At 34.9% G+C, this 26,430-nt stretch overlaps 1 protein-coding gene across 1 annotated transcript in view; it reads left to right on the forward strand.

Annotated features, from left to right (window-relative positions):
* ZNF292 (zinc finger protein 292) overlaps window positions 1–26,430 on the forward strand; it is a 95,225-nt gene that overhangs the window by 52,349 nt on the left and 16,446 nt on the right. The window contains 3 exon segments of the mRNA XM_047760698.1: window positions 15,078–15,280; window positions 22,163–22,299; window positions 24,902–25,043. Of these exon segments, the coding sequence (XP_047616654.1) occupies window positions 15,078–15,280; window positions 22,163–22,299; window positions 24,902–25,043 (482 nt within the window).

Genomic DNA, 26,430 nt, shown 5'->3' on the forward strand with positions numbered 1-26,430 from the left:
GATGTATTTATAGGATTATACAATCTTAGAGTAACTGAAAAACTCAAATTTTTTCTCAGCATCATTTCTTCAGAGGAATTCCCTCTGCAGCATCCTGACAGGTGGCAATCTAGCTTGTATTTGATAACTAACTTATTTGACAGATGGAGAAGCAGAAATAGAATAGTGAAATGATTTTCTTCAAAATAGAATAAAAAATTAATACTGGAACTCTCAAGTCTTCTGTCTCTATGATTAGTACTCTTTCTCAAACAGCTCAGACTCACTTTATCCTGCTTCGTTGTTATCTTGTGGGCTTAGGCAATAAAGATCCCAGTTAAACTTAAACTGGCAGGTATCCTATTAGAAGTTGATGACTAACCCAGAGTTCAAAAAAATATATATGCCACAAAAAAGAGCACAGTTATTGTCTTTGGTACTTACTTGAAATTGTTTAGGAAGGTGCATGCATTTCACCCTAAGCTTTCCCAAGGCATTTAACTAGAGAAGTAAATAAGCTTCTTCCATTGTTTATTTATGCTTTTCTTGCTGAATGATAGCAAACTCTAGGTATTTTGCTGTGTGATAACAGAGTAGTATAAGCTCATTTTTGCTAACTCTTCTGGTACTTGGATATTTACCAAAAGGCTTCCCAGCTAGTCTCCAAATTTCCTTCAAGCTAGTTGTTTCTGATTCCGCTTTTAACATATTTCTCCTTATCTTTTTTTTTCCCCCTTTATAGCTGGTTTACAGTGTTCTGTCAATTTTCTATTGTACAGCAAGGTGACCCAGTCACACATATATACATTCTTTTTTCTCACATTATCATATTTCACCATGTCTTTTGGATAGTTTTAGTAAGGTTGTCTGTTTCTTAGTTTTCACCAAAAGCTTTTTTTTTTTTTTGTTATCTCCCATCCTTTGAGTATATCCTCAGATTAGCTACAGTGTTCTCAGACCTTGGAGAAATGGAGCCTCATTATTTAAAATAAGAAGAAGAAGAACATCTAAAAGTTGAGAATTTTAGTTTAAGGGTATTTTTTTTTTTTTTTGCCATTGACATATTAGCTTTTTTCCCCAATATAGTAATATCAGCTTGTTTTTTATTTCTATAACCAGTTACACTTTCTAGTCTTCTCAGCTTTGGGAATATTAGATGTAATATATTAATAATAATATCAAATTACATTGCATAATTCCTAAAAGTTTGAAATGTGCTTTTATATGCATGGTTTCATTTAACTTTCACAATGATCCTGTGAAAAAAGTAGTGTCTTTATTGTCCCTATTTTGCAGGTGAGAAGATGGAGGCTCAGAAAGATTGTTTTTTACGTCACATGCCAGTGATGTGAGGTAGAGCCAGGAATTAAAGTGAGGTCCCCAACCTCTCTCCTTTTTATATTATGCCATGCTGCACCCAGCCTAAGAAACTTACACTGAACTGAAATAAAGGATTAACTCCTTTTTTCTGTTGGCAGTTTCTGAAGAGCATCTTTGCCCAACTCACACATTATCCTAATGCAGGAAAATGGAACCTTTATCTTAGCAGGGATTTAAAATTTATTTTAAAATAATATGTGCTCAATTTCTTTACTTGTTCAAATGTGCCTAACATTGTTTCTGTTAACAAATGTCCTCGCCCAACTCTGTGCTGCTTATTTCTTGATTTTCACCTGGCATAGCTACTGGAATAATTTGGACTATGCAGGCAAGAGTTCTGTAGTAGCAGATGGATCGTAGGTAGCCAGATTTAATACAACTCATGAGGCAACCAGAGAGATGTTACATGACTGAGAGACTTTGCAGCTGCAATCTTTACTTGATCCTCTGTTAAAATAAGTTTTTGATGAGAGTTATTTTATGGATACTCACACAGACTTACTTCCTCCTTTGTAAAACTCAAAGGAATTAACATTTTACATATACATACTAATTTATTTACATTTTCAAATTTGATGGCTCTATAGCATGTGGAATTTTTAGTTTTTTGGAGGGTGGGGGGCGCTATACTTGGGCATGCAGAAGTTCCAGGGCCAGGGATGGTATCTGCGTCACAGCAGCAACCTGAGCCACAGCAGTGACGATGCTGGATCCTTAACCCACTGAGCCACCAGGGAACTTCTAGTCTTTTATACAGTATATCCAGCCAGCCCCTTAGTTTAACCCATGCTGGCCTATAGCAAGTTTGACAAGAAGAGCTAGAACTCAGACAATAATCAGTATTCTATATTAGGCTGTGCTCATTAGTGTTTATAGCTAAGCCTTTGAAGGTTCGATATAGTATTTGAAAAGTAGGTAATCCACTTAATCCTGATTTGTTTTAAATAATTTTTGTTGACTAGTTTTGGAACTACTGAAACCCAGCTAAATCAAGACATGCTGTTTGAGTGAGGGATTTGAGAGTACATGGGACTCAGTTAAAAATGCTGGTTTCACTTTAAGGTTTTAGCATCTCTGGGATAAGGTAACCCTAATAACTAAACCAGCAAAATTCAAGTAGATGTCCTTTGAATATCATAGGAAAACATTATTTGTACCTTTCTTTAGTTATAATCTCAGGATTGGAAAGGCACTGAATGCTCATTTATTTTTTACCCAGTTTTAACTTCCTCACTAATAAATGGGCCTTTGCTCCAACACTTCTTGAGAATGGAAACTGTGTAATTCAGTCATTTGTAGCCTGCTTTGTTGTTTAGATTGTGAAAACTACATTCTTAGAGTTTCCATCTTTTGGATCTAGTGCTTTCCTAAAGCATACCTAACAGTATAAATCCCTCTTTCATGCTATAGCAATTGAGATAGTTAAGGTCACCATCATGTTTACACTTTGTCATCTTTTATTCTAAAGACTAAAAGCTGTCCTGGTGCAGCATGATTTTATATGTGCAGTCATGGTTCCAGACTCTTTAGTGCATTTTGTTTGTTCTCTTTCATGGGTAGATCTTGCCAGCTCTGAGGTCACTGGTACTCTCTCCGCCTTCATCCTATTGTGACTTAAGTTGACATTACCTTTTGTGACAGCCTTATTCTCACAACTCAGTAAGATTACTAAAATCACACCAAAAAAAATTTTTTAAATGTATGCAACTCTTAGAGTATTTACTTTTTTTTTGGCGTCACCCATGGCATGTGGGACATTCCTGGTCCAGGGATGGAACTCACACCATAGCAGCAACCTGAGCCACTGCAGTGACGATGCTGGATCCTTAACCTTGGTGCCAAAGGAGAACTTCTGTTTACATTTTTATATGTTGTATTTTAGCACACAAAGTTTTTTTTTTTTTTAATTTAAATAAATTTCACTGTCTTAGGTTCATTTTCTGTGCAACTTGTCAGTATCTTTTTAAATCTTGATTTTGTTAATTCAAGGGTTTTTGTCCTTCCCAGTTTAAGCAGATCTTACTAGTTTACAGTCGGTTAGCATCCAGGTTTCTAATAATAACCATTAAAAAGGTTATATTCAGAAACCTAACCCCTGGGATAACTTTGGAAATCGTCTTGCTTGCTTTCAGTTAATTAGTACCTTTTGATTATGGTTGTTTCATCAAATATGTCTTTCCTTATGTCTCGTCCATAAAGATTTGATGAAAGACCACAAGAAGTCTTTGGCTAGAGTTGAATTATGTAAGATTGTTTAATGTTGAGGTTAGTCTGACCTAATTAATTTTAAATTAACTTTTTAGAGTATTTCATTTGTTTATTTTGTCTTTTTGCCTTTTCGAGGGCTGCTCCCATGGCATATGGAGGTTCCCAGGATAGGGGTCTAATTGGAGCTGTAGCCACCAGCCTACACCAGAGCCACAGCAGCTCGGGATCCGAGACGTGTCTGTGACCCACATCACAGCTCAGGGCAACACCGGATCCTTAACCCACTGAGCAAGGCCAGGGATCAAACCTGCAACGTCATGGTTCCTAGGTCGGATTTGTTAACCACCAAGCCACAATGGGAACGCCAAATATTTTTAGATTTACAGAAAAGTTGTGAAGAGTTTCCAAAACTCCACAACCAGTTTTCCCGACTATTAGTATCTTACATAAATGTGATACATTTGCCACAATTAATAAACAAGTATCAATACTTTGTTATTAACTAAAATCCATGCCTATTCAGATTTCCTTAGTTTTTTACCTGATGTCCTTTTTCTGTTCCAGGATACCACATAACATTTAGTCATCATCTCCTTAGGCTCCTCTTGGTTGTGACAGTTTTTCAGACTTTCCTTGTTTGTTTATAAGCTTGACAGTTTTGAGGAATACTGGTCAGGTATTTTGTAGAATATCCCCCGATTGGGATTTGCCTAATGTTGCTCTCATGATCACAACTGGGCTTAGGGGTTTTGGGGAGGAAGATCGCAGAGGTAAAGCGCCATTGTCATCACATCATACCAGAGGTACATATTATCAACATGACTTCTCACTGTTGATGTTAACCTTAATCACCTGACAAAAGTAGTGTGTTTGTCAGGTTTCTCTATTATAAAATTACTTTTTTTCTGTCTTTCCATGCTGTGCTCTTTAGAAAGAAGTTACCACTTGCAGCCCATACTTAAGAAGTGAAGAATTAATCTCTACCTCCTTGAGGAGGCAGTATCTACACAGATTATTTGGAGTTCACAGGAAATTTGTCTTTTATTTCCCACTTATTTATGTATGTGTTTATATCAGTATGGACTCATGGATATTTACACTTTGGTCATAATCCAATATTAGTTTATTTGTTGCTCAAATTGTTCCAGTTGGGGCCATTGGGAACTCTTTGAGTTAACTTTTATGTTCCTTTGATATATCCCCATCATTGTGGGTTATGTTTTTTTGTTTTAGTACTTCCTTGCTTTCTGGCACTATAGGATGCCCCAGGCTTATTGTGCATATTTCCTGCTCTAATCCTAGAATCAGCTACTTCTCCAAGGAACCCCTGATTGCTTTTATTGGAGAATAGCATTAGAAACCAAGACCTGGTAGTTGAGTGTGTTCACTGCTACTGGGGTGTTGTTGCTTCTGGGATCTCTCAGCAGACAAAGCAAGAAAATGCATATGACTAATCTGTGTATGTACACGTATCTGTTAATGTTTCTATATGTAACCAGCTCTATCTATATTAAACTAAAATGAGCGTTTAGACTGATGTCTTCAATTCTAATCTATATTACATGGATCATTTTAGCTTTCTCTTCTTGCTTATCTGTAACTTCTCACTTCATTGGAATGTCATAAAATTGGAATATACAGTATGTGGTCTTCAGATTTGCTGCTTCTACCATTGACCATCCATATACTTAATCAGTCCTAGTATACATGTATAGTAGTTTCAGAATTGATAACCTGTACCCCTATGGAAAACAACTTTATTGAAGTACAGGTCCTTTTTCCATTCTTACCGATTCCATCCAAAGTTAGTTAGATGAGCATCCTATTCTCCCACCTCTTTCAGTGAAGTTCTTTCGTCACATTTGTAAGACAGATGCTTTTGTCATATTCTGCATTCTATCCTGGGATTCCCAGCCTCATTCATATATATGTGTGTGTGTATAAATATATATGATATTTACATACCTTAAGTTTTCTTCTTTGTGTTGTAAATTTCTATAGGTTTTGACATATATCCATCATTACAGTGTATAGAATAGTTTTACTGCCCTTAGAAAATTAACTGTGCTTCATCTGTTCAGTCCTCTTCTGAACACCTGACAACTATTGACCCGTTTACCATGCCTATGATATTGCCTTTTGGAGATTGTCATATAATTATAGACTTTTGAAGTTCCTGTTGTGGCTCAGTGGTAACGAACCTGACTAGTATCCATGAGGTTGCAGGTTTGATCCCTGACGTCGCTAGTGGGTTAATAAGTATCCGGTATTGCTGTGAGCTATGGTGTAGGTTGCAGACCCGGCTCATATCCTGCGTTGTTGTGGCTGTGGTGTAGGCCAGCAGCTGCAGCTCTGATTCGACCCCTAGCCTGGGAACTTGCATATGCCACATGTGTGACCCTAAAAAAAATTTATGTATATTAATATATGTATTTAGGCTTTTCAGTCTTGCTTTTTTCACTTAGCAACATTCATGTAACGTTCATCTATGTATTTGAGTAGCTTAATAGCTCATTCCTTGATATTGCCAAATAGTATTCCATGTATGAATGTACCATAGTTTATCCATTCACCCATTAAGGGACATTGTATTTACTACCAGTTTATAGTATTTATGAATAAAACTGTGATATCATTTGCATACAAGTTTTTCTGTGGATCTAAGTTTTCACATCATTTAGCTAAATACCTAGGGGTAAGATTGCTAAGACATATGGTAACATTATGTTGCTTTGTAAGAAACTGCAAAGCTGTACCATTCTGCATGTTGCGCTAGATTCTCACCAATAATTGATAGTGTCTGTTTGGAGAATTTCAGTCATTTTCTAATAGGTGTGTAGTGATATCACATTGTTGTTTTAATTTGTGTTCTGTACTGGCAAATGATATTAAACATCTTTTCACATGTGTATTTGCCATCTATATATCTCTTTAGATTAGGCAGCTGTTTTATATTTTTTGCCTACTTTTTAATCAGGTTGTTTTCTTATTGTTGAGCCTCTGTTCTGTGTTATATTTTGCTACAAGTCCTTTAGGAGTTAGGAGTTTCGCAAATATGGTCTTTTACTCTGTTGGCTTGTCCTTTTCCTTTTAATGCCTTCCAGAGAGCCTAAGTTTTAAATTTTAATAAAGCCCAATATATCATTTTTTTCTTCCTGGATTGTGCTTTTGGTGTTTTATCTACAAATATTACCAAACCCAAGGTCATACAGATTTTTCTCCTCTTTCATCTAGAAGTTTTATAGTTTTGCATTTTACATTTGGGTCTGTGATCCATTTTGAGATAATTTTTGGAAAGTATAATCTTAACTTATGTTTGATGAATATGTCTTGGCTCTTAACAATCACACTTTTACCCCTGAACACTCAAATCTATGTTTTTACTATAATTAATTTTGAGACTTTTAGGAATATATCTATTCCTCTAGTCTACAGTTTGCAAAATGTACTTTCAGCCCCATTTTGAAAATTGTATTTTCCATTCTATTTCCATTTTCTCCATTGTTTGTTCTGCCCTTTTCAATGTAAAGCCTCTTATCAGAACCACCATAAAAATAAAGAAATTCTAGGTTTCTCATTGTGGCTCAGTGGAAACGAATCTGACTAGCATCCATGAGTACGCAGGTTTGATCCCTGGCCTTGCCCCGTGGATTAATGATCCAGTATTGCCGTGAGTCATGGTGTAGGTTGCAAACATGGCTTGAATCCGAAGTTGCTATGGCTGTAGTATAGGCCGGCAGCTACAGCTCTTATTGGACTCCTAGCCTGGGAACCTCCATATGTCACAGGTGCGGCCCTAAAAAGACAAAAACAAAAACAAACAAACAAAAAAACAGAATAAATTCTCCTTTTCTCTGTCATCATAAGTAATACATAATCAAACCCAAGGAACAGGCCTTTCTCAGGAAGTTACCCACCTCCACCATTTTGATTGTTCTCAACTTTTTTGGTGAACTAGTGGTCATCTTGAGTTTTAACTTTAATAACAGTCTGCAAGGATGCGTAGTGCCTGTATCCTTGGTCCTGAGACCGCTTTTTCTTCTTTGTTCTATGTCATTATTGTAAATTTAAACTCTGAAAGAGCTCCTATTAACAGTCACTTAATTCCTCCAGTCCTTTCCCTTCTATTTTGGAATAATTTGCAGTTGTATAAATTGTGTTTTTATCAGCTTGCCAGTTCTCTCTTAAATCCTAAGCCCTATGGTTCTCTCTCTCTCTCTTTTTTTCTGAACTCCTTGGTTTTCAAAGGAAATTTCTAGAGCTTTGGTTTTTCCACAGGACTTATAAATCATTCAGAGCTGTGCGAGAAAATAAGTCTTTATTTCAGTAATAAACTTGGTATTTTAAAGTGAAAATGGAAAAATGTACTCCCTGGTTTACCAGATATTAACATATCTAAGATGTAATAATATTTTAAGGGAAGAGGAGATGGGAGGTGAGAGCAAATATTAACAAATACTTTCTAGATAAATAGGGTGAAACCAGATCTGATTACATGCAGCTGAATTTAGTTTTGGATAGTAAATCTCCAGTTCTCTTACTTTATACTTTTGCTGTATCTTATATATGTTTTTATATCTTTACCTGTCTACATAGAGAATACCAAAAGGGGGAGATTCTGAGATCTAGACTTAAATCTATTGGCGGCTGTTTTTTGATCGTTTTTGTTTTGGGGTTTTTTGTTTGTTGGTTTGTTGGTGTTAGGATGTTTCTTATAGAAAGTCACTAAAAATAACACCTTATAGACTATAAATTAAGTACTCTTAGAAATATAGATTTCCTAAATTATTTTGTTGTCCTTTTGTTTTTTAAAAAAATTTTTGCCTTGTCTCTCTTTTGCTTTTACCTGACCTTGTCTTTTTAAGTAAGTGGAATATTTTAGATTTTATTTTAAAAAATCACTGCTAATTTAGATTGACTTTTACTTATGTGGAAACCATTAGATTGTTGAGAATCAGTGACTCTGGATAGAATTATCTGATAGAACTTAACTGCAGTAAGCTTGTAAAAGTGTTCTCTCTCCTCAGGCTGATGCTTTTATTTTGCATTTTGTTAGCCCCTTAATAATATTCTGTTATTACATAACTAAATATAATGACCACTAAGGTTTTATTTTTACTGAAAGTGATTTTAAAACCCACATTAATTGGCTTTGTAGACATCCTAAAATACTCATTATTTCTCTTCTAATGAGTGTATTTCATAATAATGTTTCATGGGTAAATATGTCAGAATTTAATTAAATGTAATGGCAATAATTAAATCTTATTTCACACAAAAATTTTAGGGTTGTGTACTTACTAGGTTTGCCTATAAAATGGAATTTTTTATTTTAATTTTTTATTTTTTTAATTTTTATGTTTTTACAATATTTTGGCTATGCCTACAGCATATAGAAGTTCCCAGGCCAGGGATTAAACCTGCGCCATAGCAATAACAATGCTGAATCCTTAACCACTAGGCCACCAGGGAACTCCATGTTTTTTTAATTTTTAAAAATTGTGTTTTATATCAAGTCATGTTAACAAATTAGTTATGATCATAAATTTTCAGACCTAGTGAGAAAGTTTAATGAAACTTAACCAAGTCTTTCTTTAAGAAATTCTGAAATCAACAAGTGAAAATTTTTTCTTTTAAATGTATCATGTAGTCCCCCTAGGTGGGATGAAGATAAAGATACTCCCTGATAATTTGGACACTGAAACATAGTTACTTTTAGAGTAATGGTCTTTAAGTCGCAAGGAGAGTTTAGACACACCAATGCTGGAGGTCTACCTTAGACCAATTAACTTGGAGTCTCTGGGTATGAGCCCCAGACATTAGTACTGTTTAGAAGTCAGGATAATTGTACAGCCAGAGTTGAACTACTGATGAAGAGCTTAAAGTGTTACATTTTTATTAAATTTCTGAATTTGGATTTTTTTTTTTGCCTTTCTAGGGCCGCTCCCGAGGCATATGGATGTTCCCAGGCTAGGAGTCTAATCGGAGCTGTTGCCACCGGCCTACGCCAGAGCCACAGCAACTCGGGATCCAGGCCGCGTCTGTGACCCACACCACAGCTCACGGCAATGCCAGATCCTTAACCCACTGAGCAAGGCCAGGAAACAAACCCGCAACCTCATGGTTCCTAGTCGGATTCATTAACCACTGTGCCACGACAGGAACTCCAGAATTAATTTTTTTTAATGTGGTGTTTAAATTGTGGTAAAAAACCACACAGCATGATATATATCATTTAATCGTTGTTAAGCGTACTGTTCAGTGGTATTAAGTGTATTCATATTGTTTTGAAACAGATCTCCAGAACTTTTTCATCTTGCAAAATTAAAACCCTGTTTTAAACAATTTCCCCTTTTCCCTATCCTTCACTCCCAAGCCCCAGTTAGCCAGCATTTTTCTTTTTGTTTCTATGACTTCGATTACTTTATTTACCTCATATAAATGGAATCATACATATTTACCTTTTTGTGACTGGCTTGTTTCACTTGGCATAATGTTCTTAAGATTCAACCATGTTGTGGCATGTGACAGGATTTCCTTCTTTTTTAAAGATGAATAATACTGCAGTGTATGTATATACCACATTTGTTTATCCATTCATCTACTCATGGACATTTGGATTGCTTCTGCCTCTTGGCCCTTGTGAGTAGTGCTGCTGTGAGAGTGCAGATATCTCCTTGAAACCTTCCTTTTACTTCTTTTGTGTATATACCCAGAGGTGGACCATAGGTTTTTTTTTTTTTTAGGAACTTCCAGACTGTTTTCCACAGAGGTTGTGTCATTTTATAGTCTCCTATCAACAGTATACAAAGTTTCCAATTTCTCCACATCCTCACCAACACTTACTTCCTGTTGTTTTTTTTTGTTTCTGTTTTTGTTTTTTAATATAATAGCCATTCTAATGGAGAGGTGATATCTCCTTGTGGTTTTGATTTGTATTTCTCTGATGACTAGTGATTTTACATATCTTTTAATGTGCTTGGCCATTTGTATATCATCTTTGGAGATATCTGTTCAAGTTCTTTGCCAGTTTTCAGTTGGATTATTTGATTTTTTTGTCGTTGTTGAATTGTAGGAGTTCTTTATATATTCTGGACATTAACCCATTATAAGATATATGATTTGCAAATATTTTCTCCCATTCTGTAGGTTGCCTTTTCACTCTGTTGATTCTGTCCTTTGAAGAATGAAGTTAAATTTGATGTAGATTTATTGTTTGTTTTTGTTGGCTGTACCTTGTTGTAGCCAATAAATCATTGTCAAGTCCAGTATCTTGAAGCTTTTCCCAATTGTTTTTCTTCTAGGAGCTTTATAGTTTTGGCTCTTACATTCAAGTCTTTAGTTCATTTCAAGTTTCTGGTTTTGTTTGTTTTGTGTGTGTGTGTTTTGGCTGCAGTATATAGCAGCTTGATAGGGGATTTCAGTTCCCAGACCAGGGATCAAACCAGGGCCATGGTGGTGAAAGCACTGAATCCTGACCACTAGACCACCAGGGAACTCTAAAGTTTATTTTTTATGCAGTCCATCTTCATTCTTTTGCTTGTGTATATCCAGTTTTCCCAGCACCATTTGTTGAAAAGACTATACTTTTCCTGTTGAGTGGTCTTGGCACCCTTATTGCAAGTAGTAAGGGTTTATTTCTGGACTTTTTCTGTTCTGTTACATCACCTATATGCCTGTCTGTATGCCAGTTTTGATTATTGTAGCTTTGTAGTATGTTTGAAATAAGGAAGTGAGAGACCTCCTATCTTTGTTCTTTTTCAAAATTGCTTTGGCTATTTGAGGTCCCCTAAGATTCCTTATAAATTTTAGGATAAATTTTTCTGTACCTACAAAATAGCCATTGCAGTTCTATTGAGATAACATTGAATCTATATATTGTTTTGGGTAGTTGGACATCTTAATAATATTAAGTCTTCCAATTCATGAACATGGGGATCATTCCATTTACTTGTGTTGTCTTTAATTTCTTTCAGCAAATGTTTTGTAGGTTTCACTATATAAGACTTTCGTACTCTCAGGTTTATTCCTAGTACTTTATTCTTTTTGTTGCTATTATAAATGGAATTGTTTTCTGAATTTCCTTCTCAGATTGTTAATTGTTAGTGTATAGAAATGAAATTAATTTTTGCTTTTTGTATCCTGCAACTTTGCTTATTAATTTATTCTAATAGTTTTTTTATTTTGGGCTTTTTTTTTTTTTAATGGCATCTCTAGGGTTTTCTACCTATAAGATTATGCCAAATATAATCAGATGATTTTATTTCTTCCTTTCCAGTTTTGGTGCCTTTTATTTCTTGCCCAAATACTGAATTAATTTTAAGAGAAAATATAAATTGTAATTTTTAAAAAGGAATAGGTGATTCCGATTCATATAGGCCATGATGAGAATTTTGGAATTTACCCTTTGAAGGCAAAGGGAGACCTTTTGGGAATTTTCACTAAGAGAAGATAATTGTGTGCTTTAGGAAGAAAAAAAAAAGCACCCTGATCATAGTAATAGTGGCTACAGAAGACTAGCAGAGTGCAACAAAGTGTTCTGATAGATTAACAAATTGGGCTGAGAGGAGGAGGTGAATAGTAGGTGTAGAGGTAGAGGAAAAAGAATGGGATTGAGTACTTAAGGATTAGAAGTGATAGAATTATATGGTGGATTGTAGATTAGGATGAGAAGGAGGCAGAAGGAAACAATTTTATGCTGAGATAACACATACTGTGGTATAGAGATTTTTGTATGCAGAGTTTGAGATGCTTGTGAAACAGCTAGCCAGAGATTCTTGTGAAGGGAATTATGTGCCAGTCTGAGTGTGGAAATGTACACATAGTAAGCAGGTTGACTCCACTCTGGGGGCAAGTCAGGACCTAGTCTTAAGTTTTGGTGCATGGTACATGCTCAGTTAATATTTGTGTAAAAGTTTATCACAAATGTTCAACTTATATATTGTAATAACTAGGTTAATTATCTTTCATATTTTTCTTTTTTCTATTATGTAAGTAGCATTTTATGGGAAAGAGGTCATTGTTTCCTAATTGAACTGGCCAAATATCATTCATTTACATTGCTGTTTTATGTCATCCAAGCTCTCTTGCTAGGCTTGAATGTAGTAAAACCTGCCCCCCCACTGAAGTACATAAATACAGAGAAAATAGATTAACAGACTGCCTAAGCAAAATTCAAGTAATTTTTACTTTTCTGGGATGGCAGTGGGTAAAGCAGGGTGGGGAGTGAAATTTGATGTGACTCAGGGGTAAAGATCACAAAACTTTTTTCTTAAGTTTATAGTCTTTGATGTGATATCATAACTCTGTAAGGAGAATATGCCCAGTATTGGAGAGAAATAAAAAGATACAGAAGAAAGGGGTGAGGGAAGCAGTAAAAATGAAGAAAAGGGGGCGGGACAGGAGTGAATTGAGTTTCCAGTGTGTTTAGAATTGAGTGTAGACTAATCTACTTTTGGTCCATTTGAACCACGAGCTTCAGAATACCTAATTATGTACCTTTAAAAGCCGATGGTGCTTCACAGCTTTTTATTGCTATAAGGTGCTATCCTACTAAGAAGTAGACACACCAGTTAAATGATAATATTTTTTTCTCGTCACACCACTGTGTTAAGGTGGAAATTGCAAGACTGAATTTTTCTGGTCCTGATTCTGTCATTAATTGGCTTTATGACCCTAGGAAGTCACTTGCCTTCTGTGAGCCTCAGTTTACTCATCTGCCAAATGATGGAGCTGGACAAATGATCTATAAAATTCTTTCTGCTCTGTCCTGTATTTCTTTGAAATCAATTTTGCCCTAAGTGTGGCAGTGGTTTCCCATTGTTTAAAAACACACACGTTTATTTTTAAAATGTATAGTATTAACATATATTCTATACTTGAGTTAGTACAGAAAGTATTTTGTATAATTTTGTTATTCTAACTTACATGCTGCTCTTTGAGATTTTAGGGAGTATTTGAAATTCTCCTGTTAAGATTGTCATGAGTTTTGTTAAAAATTGCCACCTTTAAATAATTTCTTTGCCATGATCTTCAGAGTTTATTCATTATGAGTTTTTGTGGGAGTATTTGAAATAATTCCCAGAATTTGTATTGCTAGAGTTTCCTGGAAATTCAAGCTTTTTTTTAAAAAAAGCCTATGACTTATTTATAGCCAGAATAACTTTTATTTAATGTTTTCATTAAAGATCTTTACAGATTTTGCTTTGGCTATTGAATTAAAGTATGAAAAGATACTTGTAATATAATTGTCCTAATTTAATGTGATATTAAAAAAAGAAAAGTAACATCCTATATATGTCAGATGTATCATCAGAGGCACCATATATAGTGTTGTTTATCTGTGTTCAGTCTTTTCACTTTTTTGTTTTCTTATAATGTGTAAATAATAAAGTAGCAGGTACAAAGGTCTAGACTTCAAGAAAAGGATGAAATTTGGGATCCTTTATTAAATTGCTTATACGCTCATGGTTTTAATGGAGCCATGATCATACTATTTTATGAAAGATTATTTTCATGGTGGAGTAGTTAGATCTGAAAAATAAAGGTACTGGTGGGTGGCAAAGGAATATTTAAAGAAGCTAACAATATCTCTTATTTTCCATCTTCTAACTCACAAATTACTAGACATGTCTTCCAATCTGTCACAAGTAGAGAAATTGTGTTTTATTTATAGGACATTTAAAAATTTATTATTCTGGTAAAGAAAACGTAGGGAAAAGTTTAAATTTGCATATGTTAAAATTTAAATTCTCCTTCATACACACACACAGACACACACACACACACATTAAATTCTTATTCGTAGTTGATCAAGCAAGCACTAGGAAATTCAAAGATTTGAAAATGATAAATTTGTTAATGCATTAGTGGGTCTTCAGCAAGTGTTGAGGTTTATTGATTGATAGTTAATAAAAACAAACCCACAGAACTTTCAGCAGACTATCCTACCCCTTTATTTTTCTGTAGATATTTAAATTTGTTCTAAAACACCTGTTAAGGTAAGATAGACTTCACCTTTGTACAGTGAAAACTATATCAACAGTATTGAACACAATATTTGTTGAATTTCGTGTTCTAGAATATCCAGACATCCTTTTGTGGTTGCCCATATAAGTGCATAATGTCCTAGCCCTGAAAATTTCTAGAGATGCTGTCTCCTGATATTCAAGAATAATAGCTGTGGAAAAAGAATTTACTATATAATTTTAAGAACACTGACTCAGAATTTAATGCAAAATTATTTTTATCAAGAATTTAATTTACCTCATTCTGAATGGTACTTCAGGGGCAAAAATATTTGATGTACCCTTTAAAAGTTAGTGGCATAGTCTCCTTTTTCTTATAAGGTCAATTATTTTGTAATGCCTGAGAGTAATAGCAAATTGCAACAACAACAACAAAAAGACTTTTAGTTTCTGTGCTTTTTAAAAAATATTCCTTATAACTATTTGTATTGCAAATAAACTGTTACCAAATGTTAATAATCTATTATGTCTTGTTTTTTAAAGTGAATGAATTTTTAGCTTTTGAGGGTCCCATCTTGTTGGATATGAGAATTAAACATCTAATCAAAACAAATCAGTTAATTCAAGCAACTGCTCTAGCAAAGCTGTGTTCTGACCATCCAGAGATTGGTACAAAAGGTAGTTTTAAGCAAACTTACCTTGTCTGTCTTTGTACATCATCACCAAATGAAAAGTTAATCGAAGAGGTGAGTATGTTTTCTTTTGTTAGTAATTATTTTTTAAAGTAAAAATGTAATTTTTAATTAGATTAGAATGTCTTTTTTTGTTTTTTTCTCTTAGATAATGAGGGGCCATTGTTCATCTTAAATATTTGGCATGCTCTTAAGTGAGTCTAAGTGGCTTTCAAGATTATATGTAATCCAATTTCATCTGGCTTTTATTTTAAATAAGTTGGTTCTTTTAAGTGCTTTGGTTAAATTATGGGAAAGATGGTAGTAGCTTAATTTAGTTACTGTGTTTATGTTTGTTAGTATTTGGACCTTAATTTCAGTTTTACCTGACTTCAAGATACTTGAAAATTTTTTTAACTGGCTAATTTAAGTAACTTAAATTTTATGACTTCTCCCTAGGAATGCTTTCTCCCTCCCTCTCTACATATGTGTCTGTGTATATATGTATTTCTCTACATATGTATGTGTGTGTGTATATATTTGTATCTCTGTATATCTATATATGAATTATTTGTATATTTATTGTAAAACTTTATTTCCTTTGTAAGACAGATGATTCTGTTTTTTTACTTAAAGTTTGGCATAAAGCATAGTATTCATATATTTGTGTATTTAATGCTATAGAATTCTGAAAGTAGAATAATAGTCCAAATGGGAATTTTTCATTTTGGAGGACTCATAATTCCAAAATGAAGTTTGAGGCAGAGTAGGAGAATTTAAAGTTGTTAATCAAGAAATAGGAAATATGGAGTTCCGGTTGTGGTGCAGCAAAAACTAATCCGACTGGCAGGTGTGTAGCTGGCAGCTGTAGCTCCAATTCAACCCCTAGCCTGGAAACTTCCATATGCTGCAGGTGCTGCCCTAAAAGCCAAAAAAAAAAAAAAAAAAAAAGAAGAAGAAGAAAGAGAAGAAATAGAAAATATGTATATAAGGAATTTACATGAAGAAAACTAATACATTGGACAGTGTTGTGCGAGTATTTAATGTATATGTCTTAAATCTCTAATGCAAGTATCCTTCGACTCCAGAGCAATGGAGAATGTAGAACAAAGGGATTATGGGACATTTTAGGATGTGCAGAGGGGAAAACTGAGATATGAGACAGAGAGGACAATTAACAGAGCATGCATGATCCCCTGAGTAGCCAGAGATTGTAATCACAGTCCAGAAGAAGGATAGCCACAGTCAGAAAGCTGAATGCCCATGTGAGGTTGTAGGTTGTAACAATTACAGCAATGGTGATTGTGTGAATTTTCTTAAGAATAGAAAATGGAAAGGAAACCGATAGCCTTGGACCAAGATTAGCAATAAGCCTGTTGTGTATGTTGAGAAAAATTAGTATACTGGGAAGAGTAATGTCAGGCAATTTCTAGGCCAAATAGAGTAGTGCCAAGGGTTCTAGCTTAGGAGATAGCATTAGATTGGACATGAGCTATTTTTTCTTTAATATTTCTCTCATCTCAGGTAAGGGGCTTTTTAATCACTGTATAACAGGAACAAAATAGAAAATTGAAGTTTCTCATTAGTTCAGAATAACTTTGTAGACCAGTTGACAGATGTATAGTTTCTTGAGATAAAGCCTTGGAATTAGGTGTGACTTTTTTTATTCTTTAAATAAATTATTGTGCTGCTGCATCTTATTTTTTCAGCTCCACTAAAATTTTCATTATCACTTCAGTCCCAGCCCTTAAGTCAGTCTGTCCATCCATGCGTCCTTCCTTCAGATTTTTATTAAATAAGTGATATAGGGAGTTCCCATTGTGGCACAGTGGTTAACAAATCTGACTAGGAACCATGAGGTTGCAGGTTCGATCCCTGGCCTTGCTCAGTGGGTTAGGGATCTGGTCTTTCCGTGAGCTGTGGTGTAGGTCGCAGACTCGGCTTGGATCCCGAGCTGCTGTGGCTCTGGTGTAGGCCTGTGGCTACAGCTTCGATTAGACCTCTAGCCTGGGAACCTCCATATGCCTCGGGTGCAGCCCTAGAAAAGGCAAAAAGACTAAATAAATAAATAAATAAGTGACATAGGCTGTCTCAACACTGAGGGGGTTAAAAGTGAGTAAGGTGTAGGTCCTGTCCTAAAGAAGCAGGTCTTGTAGTAGGAAACTAAACATAGGATGGTTCTGTTAGCTTTTGAAAGTCCTATTTGAAGTTGAAGACTATGATTTTTTAATCTCCAGGAAAAAAAAATCTATTTCTAACTATCTTGAATAATCAAAAGATCTTGCAATACCAAACCTAATTTCCCTTTTGACTTAATTATCCAGTTAAGTAGCAACAGCCCAGTCTGGTCTGGGAGATCCTCAGGAAAATTCTGAGGACCTTGGATATCTCTGATGCTCTGATGTCATATGAAATGATTTTTTTTTTTCTTCTCATAACAAGCAGATAGTCACAGTTCACTAAAGTCTCTGTTCCCCACCCTAGAAACAAAACTAGATCACATAGTACAGAATAGGATGGAATATGTGTAAGTCTACACATTCCTTGTTTAAAAATCCCTTTTTTGCTTAGAGATTGTCTGATTACTCTTTTATGTTTCTAGTCCAGAAATGGAGAAACTTGTTCTTCATTGTTCCAAGTGGAATACATTCTTTTTCCCCAAGGGAAGGTAGTCAGTTTGGAACAACTATCCAGACATTGCCCCCCTTCAGAAGAGGTTTGCTCTCTCCTTCACATGATCTGCTTCAAATATTTACTTTACCTCTCTGGTTCTTGTAAGCATTTGAGGTTTCTACCCATTCCTTAGAGTAGATGAGAATAGATACTGGAAAGAGTCAACCATGGCTTGAATCTTAGTCCTTTTGAGGAAATACTTGTCCATGTGAGCCAGTAGACAAGGAATTGACTATTTTCCAGGACCTTTCAATGTGGTAGAAGTAGCAGCTAGCCCTGGCAGATGGCAAAGGAATGAGGCTGAGAGAGGTGAGTGTTTATTTGACTTCTCTGGAAGGAATGGAATTTGGCCTGAATTCTTGGTATAGGTATAATAGTGAAGTTAGCTGTGTTTATTTTATATCCACTATTTCTGTTGGTTTTGTCATTAAAATAAACAGAAGTTAAAGTAAAATCCATTTTGTCTCTCTCTAACCATTATTTCCCATGTAATACTCCCCCAAGTAATCGTTAGGAATGAAATTTTATATTTCTGATATTGCATATATACATATATATGTATATGAACACATATAGACACTTAAAACATACATACACAAGCATTCTCTTGTGGCACAGTGGTTAAGGATCACACATTGTCACCACAACGGCTCTGGTGGCTGCTGCAACATGGATTCAGTCCCCAGCCTGGGAATTTCCACATGCCCCAGCCATAAAAAAAAAACCCACAGAAAACCAGAGTTCCCATTGTGGCTCAGTGGTTAGCAAACCCAACTAGTATCCATGAGGACACGGGTTGGATCCCCGGCCTCGCCCAGTGGGTTAAGGATCTGGTGTTGCCATGAGCTGTGGTGTAGGCTTGGATCCCTCATTGCTGTGGCTGTGGCATAGGCTGGCGGCTGCAGATCTGATTGGACCCCTAGCCTGGGAACCTCGGTGTGTGTGGGTGCGGCCCTAAAAAGACAAAAAACCACAGAAAACCAAAACAAAAAACATGCATACACATACACTGGCTGCTAATCGCTTTTTTACCTCTTAGTATGGACATCTTTCTTTATTATTTCTTAATAGATAATTTCTTTCTTTCCCATGGCTGCATAATTCCATAGCATAGATTTGTATCTTTAGCCAAACTAGGAGACTTTTAAATTGTTGCCTTAAAGTGGTGAGGTGGCCCAGTTGGTTAAGGCTTTGGACTGCTAAATTGTTGCCTTGTACATACATCCTTTCAGGGGTGTTTTTTGGGGGGTGAGGAGTTGGGGGAATATGGGTGGGGTAAATTTCTTTAAATGGAATTGCTGAATCAGAGTCTACACATTTTAAATTAATAGATAGGGCCATACCACCATCCAAAAGTTAAAAAAAAAAAAAAAGGATTTTGCCAGTTTATATTCCCATAAACAGTATATGAAATTTTTTTCTCTAACACCAGAGATTATTCGTCTTCTAAATCTAGCCTGAGATTTTGCTAATTATTTTAGTATGACAGGTCCTTTTCTAGATTGAAAGCAATTTTATTTTGATAAGCAAAAGACTACCCCTGAAATGTGATTGTAGTCAGTACGTTTTAAAAGTATACTTGTTAAATGTATGTAAAATATTGATGAAGTGTTCCATGTTTTTGAATACCTGACATAAAGAGCCATATTAAAACATAAAGGTCATTATTCACGTTTTGAATTTTTTTTTCTGCTTTAAAAAGGGATTTAGCATAGTGTGTCTTCAACAAACAGATTATTCTTGTTGGCTTTAAATATTTTACTCATACTTCTAATTTTTCTAGTATTAAATTTTTGCTCATTTTTAAAAGTAATACAGGAAGTTCCCATCGTGGCTCAGTGGTTAACGAATCTGACTAGGAACCATGAGGATGCGGGTTTGATCCCTGGCCTTGCTCAGTGGGTTAAGGATCCGGCTTTGCCATGTGCTGTGGTGTCAGTTGCAGATGCTGCTCGGATCCTGCGTTGCTGTGGCTCTGGTGTAGGCCGGCGGCTATAGCTCCGATTAGACCCCTAGCCTGGGAACCTCCATATGCTGCAGGTGCCACCCTCAAAAGACCAAAAAAAAAAGTAATACAGAATAGGTCCCTATATATAGTAGTATATTGGTAATACCTATTTATAATGCCTTGCATTATTAAAATAATTCTTGCTCATTGATGGCTGTATTTGACCTCTATTTCAGCCATTTATTAGTTTAAATATGGTTTCATTTTCTCTTTGGTGTCCTATTTTCATTTTGAGTAGGCCATCTAGTGGCAGATCAGGGAAATAAAGGCTATCAAGTACACAGTAAAAATTGTTTCCTAAGTATACCTATAAATGTGATGTTTTCTGTATTATTGAATATAGCAGATGTTTCCATTGGTATGCTATATATATGTGGATAAATAGAGACTACCTTACATAGATACAAATATGTATTTTAAATTATTAAGTGTAAGCTAATGTAGGTAAAATCATTGGGAAAATAAATTTCTTTCCTTATATATATTGTACAAATTTTACATCATTTGAGCATTGAACAAGAATGACCTAGGTTTTAGAAAAATAACAAAAAGATTTGATTAAAAATCAGACTTTCAAGATACAAGAATTTGTTAAACCTGAACACGCAAAACTCAGTAGTTAGCAATTAAAGACCCTCAACATGCTTGTGCATGTAGAATTCTAGAAAGATCATAGACTTTGAAGCTAGACCTAGGTTGAAATCTTGACTCTACTGATTAAGCCGTGTAACTTTGAGCAAGTAAGCTCTCCAAGCCTTATCTGTAAAAAGAAGTTGTAGTGTCTACCAGGCAGGCTATTGTACTGATTAGCAATGCCACTTCTGAAGAAGCTGGCACAAATAAATGAGTAGTAGCTGCCATCTGTTGTTATTATGGATATCTTATATGTAAAGTATTGATACCTACCTAGTAGAAGAGTTATGATTAAAGAATAATTATATTTGTAAAATGTCTGACAGTGCATTGAACTTATTGCAGCTATTTGAAAATATAATTATATAAATATATATCATTCAGCCCCCGCCCCCCTTTTTTGGTTTGCTTATATAGGGGCACTAAGAGACAAAGGAATAGTGGAAAGAGCACTGTATCCAGGAGTTCCAGGACTTAGGTTTCAGTTTTAACTCTGACACTAACTTCATATTTACTTTAAAAAATCATTGTTGTTAAACACATAGACTCAGAGTTAGATCTTCTCTTGCTTTAGTGTTTTCTAGCTCAATTTAATGTATAAAATAGAACCACTGAATCTATCTCCATGTAATCTTTATCCTCATTATCAAAGATCAGCCTCAAGAGTACCCTCATCCCCATGCAGATACTTGTTTAATCCTACACACATTATATTTTACACACACACTTTTCCTGTACTCAAAAATTAAGGAGGAGACAGAAGATCAACACAGAGGGGTATAGTTACCTCTGTGGTACATGGGTGTTGATGGTCTGTATTGATATTCAGTTCTTTTTGCCATCTATCAGTTATACCATGTAGGAATTAATCTTTTGTGTTCTGTGGAACACCAGTGATTTGTGATTATATGCCATTTGTCATGTCCTTATCTTACAGGAAATACTGGTAGAGATCATAGCTAAATTCTGTTTGTTTTATGTAGTAAATCACTGTAATGTAGTAAATTTTAATTTAAAAAAGTAAGCAATAGATGTAAGTGCATAATTAAATGAAGCAAGTTGCCTTCATCTAGGTTATACTTATGCATGCATGACTGTTGACAAGCTTTGAGATGGAATGAATTTGTATGAAAAGAAAAATAATGGAGATTTATAGAAAACTGAGGTGAGCTTCATTTTAAAGTGGTATAGCCACATATAATGTTTCATATTATTCTTTTTTCCTCAGATAAATAGAAACTTTGTTTTTTAGGCTATATTCAGTAGATATAGATATTTCTGTATGTTTGCTGGTTCTAATCCTTTTTAAATTACTGGGTAAATGGGGAAAAATACAAACAGCAGCTTTTCTTTTTCAGTATCTTAGACCTGATTTTAATAGGTAGAGGTTGCTTATAATTACCATTAGTTATTTACATATAAATGAATGCTTGTTTAGGTCTTGAAGGTGGTTGGTTCTCTAACTTGAAGAAAGATTATTTCTTTGAACTGCAGCCAAGTAATGACAATTATGAATTGATAGTATGTGAGTTAGGTTTTACTCATGAAAATGATCTATAAATATCTAATAAAAATTGTGAAGTATTTGCTATATATTCTAACAAAACCATTTTATGTCATATTTCTGTATCCTTTCTCTGTAGATTTCAGAAGTAGATTGCAAAGATGCCCTAGAAATGATCTGTAACTTAGAATCTGAGGGTGATGAAAAAAGTGCTCTTGTCTTATGTACTGCATTTTTATCACGTCAGCTTCAACAAGGAGATATGTACTGTGCTTGGTGAGTTGACTTTCTTTTGTAAAGAAAAGTTTGTTAAATAAGATTACAGGATAGCTTGTGCAGATAGCTTAAGAACATGTTTTTAAAAATCATTTTCGTCTTACCAAGAAAAAAGCTTATTTTCAGATGTAATATGCTGTACAAACTGATTATCAAGTAGTTCATACTACAACGTCAGCAACTTTTAGTATTAGGGACCACCTAACTCCTTAGTATACCAGTAATGACCAGGAAATTTTTATGTGTTGGAAGATGAAAGAAGGGCTGTTTTCTCTAATGCCACAGTATAATTTTTGTCAAATATGTAAGCAACAAAGATATTTAAGATTTTATATTTTTCCTCTGCATATTGCACTTTTTACTATATAACTAGCTGCTGGTCATTTATGTATAGAAATGTAGTTCATTTACCATCAATGAGATCATTCTACTTCACTGACTTCTTTAATACACATTTATTTATATGATACATTTCGTAGTGGGCAAACCTGTTATATATAATAATCCTTTGGGAAGATATAGCTAACAGGTACCGACTTAGTTAACTCAATGAACTTAAGATCAGCTGTCTTAAATTAGTGTTAGCTAAAACTGACAATTTATCTGGTCAGTTGACAGCATTATTCTTCAGTGTTTTATAAACACAAGAAAATTCAGTTTACAACATTGTGATATTTAAGAATATTTACCAAGTGACACAGAGCATACAAATGAATATAGAACAAGCAAATTAAGTAAATGGTTGTATAACCAAAAAGACTAAAGTTCATAATGAAAACGATTTTCTGAATAGTTGAGCTCTGTTGTGAAGGAAAACTTCTATATATGCAATACAGATAGGATTGATATAAATTGATATAATTATAGAAAGGTTATGAGGGGAGAATAAATAACATGGATTTATTGAGGACAAGTAGACTTTCTGTGTAATAAATACTAGCTATAACTAAGATGTGTTACTATATTGATTTTAAAAAGGCATAAAAGTCTAGGTTTTATATGAAAAGCAAAAGCAGTCTATTGTAAGACCTTAGGGAAAAATAGAAGTTTATGTTTAAGAAACACTGTTTAAGACAAGCAGTTGAGAAAAGATTGGGGCCTGAACAGTGAAGGGGAGTTAGGAGTAGGAAATGGCAGTATAGGGAGCGGAGTTGAGGTAGGAAAATCAGCTAGAAAGCCAGTAAACAGTCCAGCCGGAAGGTCATGAAGGTTTCCTGTGTATGTGGGGTGGAATGAAAGAAAGGTTGAATATAACAGCTTTGAGGATAGTGAAAAAACAAAAGCTGATAGGGTCAGTGATAATGATGAATTAAATTAGAAAGATGGTGAACTGCAAAGAATGTTATCTTTTTCATATATTAAGTTTCAGGTTTCAGAAGAGATCAAAATGGAAAAGTCTTATAAAAAACTAGAGAGGTGAAAGTGATGAAAACTGGAGAAAGATTTTGAAGTCCTCACTATATAGGTTATAGTCCAGCAAAAGAACGAGTTATTCAAGTAAATGGTGGAAAGGGCAGAGTTTCTAGGAGTGGAAACTGAGGAATAGGAAAGGCCTGTATGGTGGGGAATACTTGGGGGGAAAGTTGAATCAAGGAAGATTTTTGTTAAAGTTAACTGTGGAGGACAGAGAAATAGACAGTAGGTAAAAGGGAGGCAAATTCATCAGTTCAGTAGGGTTATTTTCTATGGAAAACATAGTATTATTGCATTTGAAATGAATTTCAAAGCTTATTTTTCAAAGTTCCTTTTATTTTTTTCACTGCTGTGGCACAGTTTAGTTGTTTTCTTCTGGGTTCTCTGTCATCCTTGACTCTTATCTAATAATAAATTTTAAATTTAAGTTAGAAGATAAAAATTATATGCTTTTTAAAAAATCATTATGCTATTGATGCATTTTATATATACACACACATTTTGTATTTTTTGGCCACCTACATGGCATGCGGAAATTGCTGGGCCAGGGATGGAACCCAAGCCCCCACAGCAGTGACAACAAGCCATAACAGTGATAGTGCTGAATCTTCAAGCACTAGGCTACCAGGGAACTACCATTTTTTGTTCTTGCTTAATTACTTTAAAATTCACATGTGGCTCAAAGTTACCATTTGTATAACTTGTTTAAATGTCAGGTACTTTTTAGAAAAAGGTAGTACTTCTCCATCTGAGATTGAAAATTCTTTTTTTTTTTTTTGTCTTTTTGCCTTTTCTAGGGCTGCTCCCGTGGCATATGGAGGTTCCCAGGCTAAGGGTCTAATCAGAACTGTAGCTTCCAGGCTACACCACAGCCACAGCAACACCAGATCATTAACCCACTGAGCAAGGCCAGGGATCGAACCCGCACCCTCATGGTTCCTAGTTGGAGTCATTAACCACTGAGTCACACGGAAACTCCTGAAAATTCTTAATAAAATGTTGTCATATTTTGATTTTATTTCATAAGTCTTTTGAAAATGGAAGGTTTGTTCTTTTTTTTCTTTTAAGCCTAATTTCACATATAGAATTGGAATCCAAAACCAGTGTTAATTTCAAATGTAATAATTAGACTGAAATAGTCCATGATTTTACATTATGGCTCCAACTTACTTTTGTACTTATTTTTTAGGGAACTCACTCTTTTTTGGAGTAAGTTACAGCAAAGAGTAGAACCGTCTATACAAGTGTACCTAGAAAGATGTCGTCAGCTTTCTTTGTTAACCAAGACGGTATATCACATTTTCTTCCTGATTAAAGTTATTAATTCAGAGGTAAGAATGATCAAGGTATCTTAATTTCAAATATATAAATTATCTTTAATAAAAGACTATTTTTTGGCACCTCTTCCAGTGATTTTTGTTTATTTCATTTATTACTTTGAACATTGATTTTCTTACTAGTCCTTGAAGATCCTCGATTACAAGAAACTTAGAAATTCAAATAAGAGCCAAGGGCTTGCTTTTAGCCTGAAGAAAAGTAATATACCTATTACTTATATTTTATCTGTCTATAATTTTTACTCCTAGGTGTATTATATTATTTTGATAATTGGGCTCTATAGAAATTTAGAAAGTATAAAGAGAAATAGAGATAGCTTCCTTTGCCAGTAGTCTGGCAGATTACATTATCTAAAAAACCTTCTTCTATGTAACACCCAGAAATACTTGACAAAATAAAGCAAACATTGTTTTAATGTATAGCAGCTGAAATTGCAAGAATATTGGGGAAATTCCTAGGCTCAAAAAGAAGAGGAAACCAATAATTGGAGCAGAAACCTTGAGCTGGTACTGAGGTTCTCCTAACCTGGGGGGGGATTGGGGTATGTTACTACTTGTAGTAACTAAGGGATTTGAGTTCTTATATCTACTCTGGGAATATCAGATAAGATCTTGTCAAGTTGGAGAGTTAGAACTGAGTTCTGTGTCCCCCTCCTTCCCTCTACTTGTGAAGTACTGTAGTTTCATTGAGAAGTAGACTAGAAAAATATTACTCTGTAACATAGGTAAAATCAAACAAAAATTTAATAACCTGTATACTTGGGAGAAAACTCACCAAAATGGCTGAGTTTAAATGTCATCTTCACTAAATGGCTCACTTTAAATATCATCTTCCATTAAAGACAAAAAAGGCTATTGGGGATAGTGGTTTGGGACTTCAAAGAGGGGAAAGCAATTCACATGGAGATAGGAAAGCAAATGTTTGTTGGACCGTGCAGACACAGTGAGATACAGTAGACTCTGACCTCCAGACACTGCAGTGTTTCCCCCACCAACCTAGCCCATATTCTTGGCGTATATATCTGGTAATAGCTCTATTATAGGAGCAGGCCCTTAATTTAAATTCTTTCAGGCAGGGGGGATTTGTCAGGGGGGAATTTAAGAAAAACTTCCTTAGTCTTCTGTTTCTTAAAAATAATCAGCCTAATATAATCCTCATGTCAGGAGACACATTTTGTGGCGGCAAATTTTGCTTCCCTACGTAAGTAATATTTAAGAAGGTAAGGGTGTCCTGGGCTAGTAATGCCTAGGGTTCTTGGCAGAAGCAAATGCAGAACTGCTTTGGAGGGACATACCTTCAATACAGGATTCTCAGTAAAAACCTTCTTAACATGCGTTCACCATCAAAATTTACAAAATCTGGGACAATCTGACATGAGAG

This window comes from Phacochoerus africanus, chromosome 2 (assembly GCF_016906955.1).
Source record: "Phacochoerus africanus isolate WHEZ1 chromosome 2, ROS_Pafr_v1, whole genome shotgun sequence".
Classification (NCBI taxonomy): Eukaryota; Metazoa; Chordata; class Mammalia; order Artiodactyla; family Suidae; genus Phacochoerus; species Phacochoerus africanus.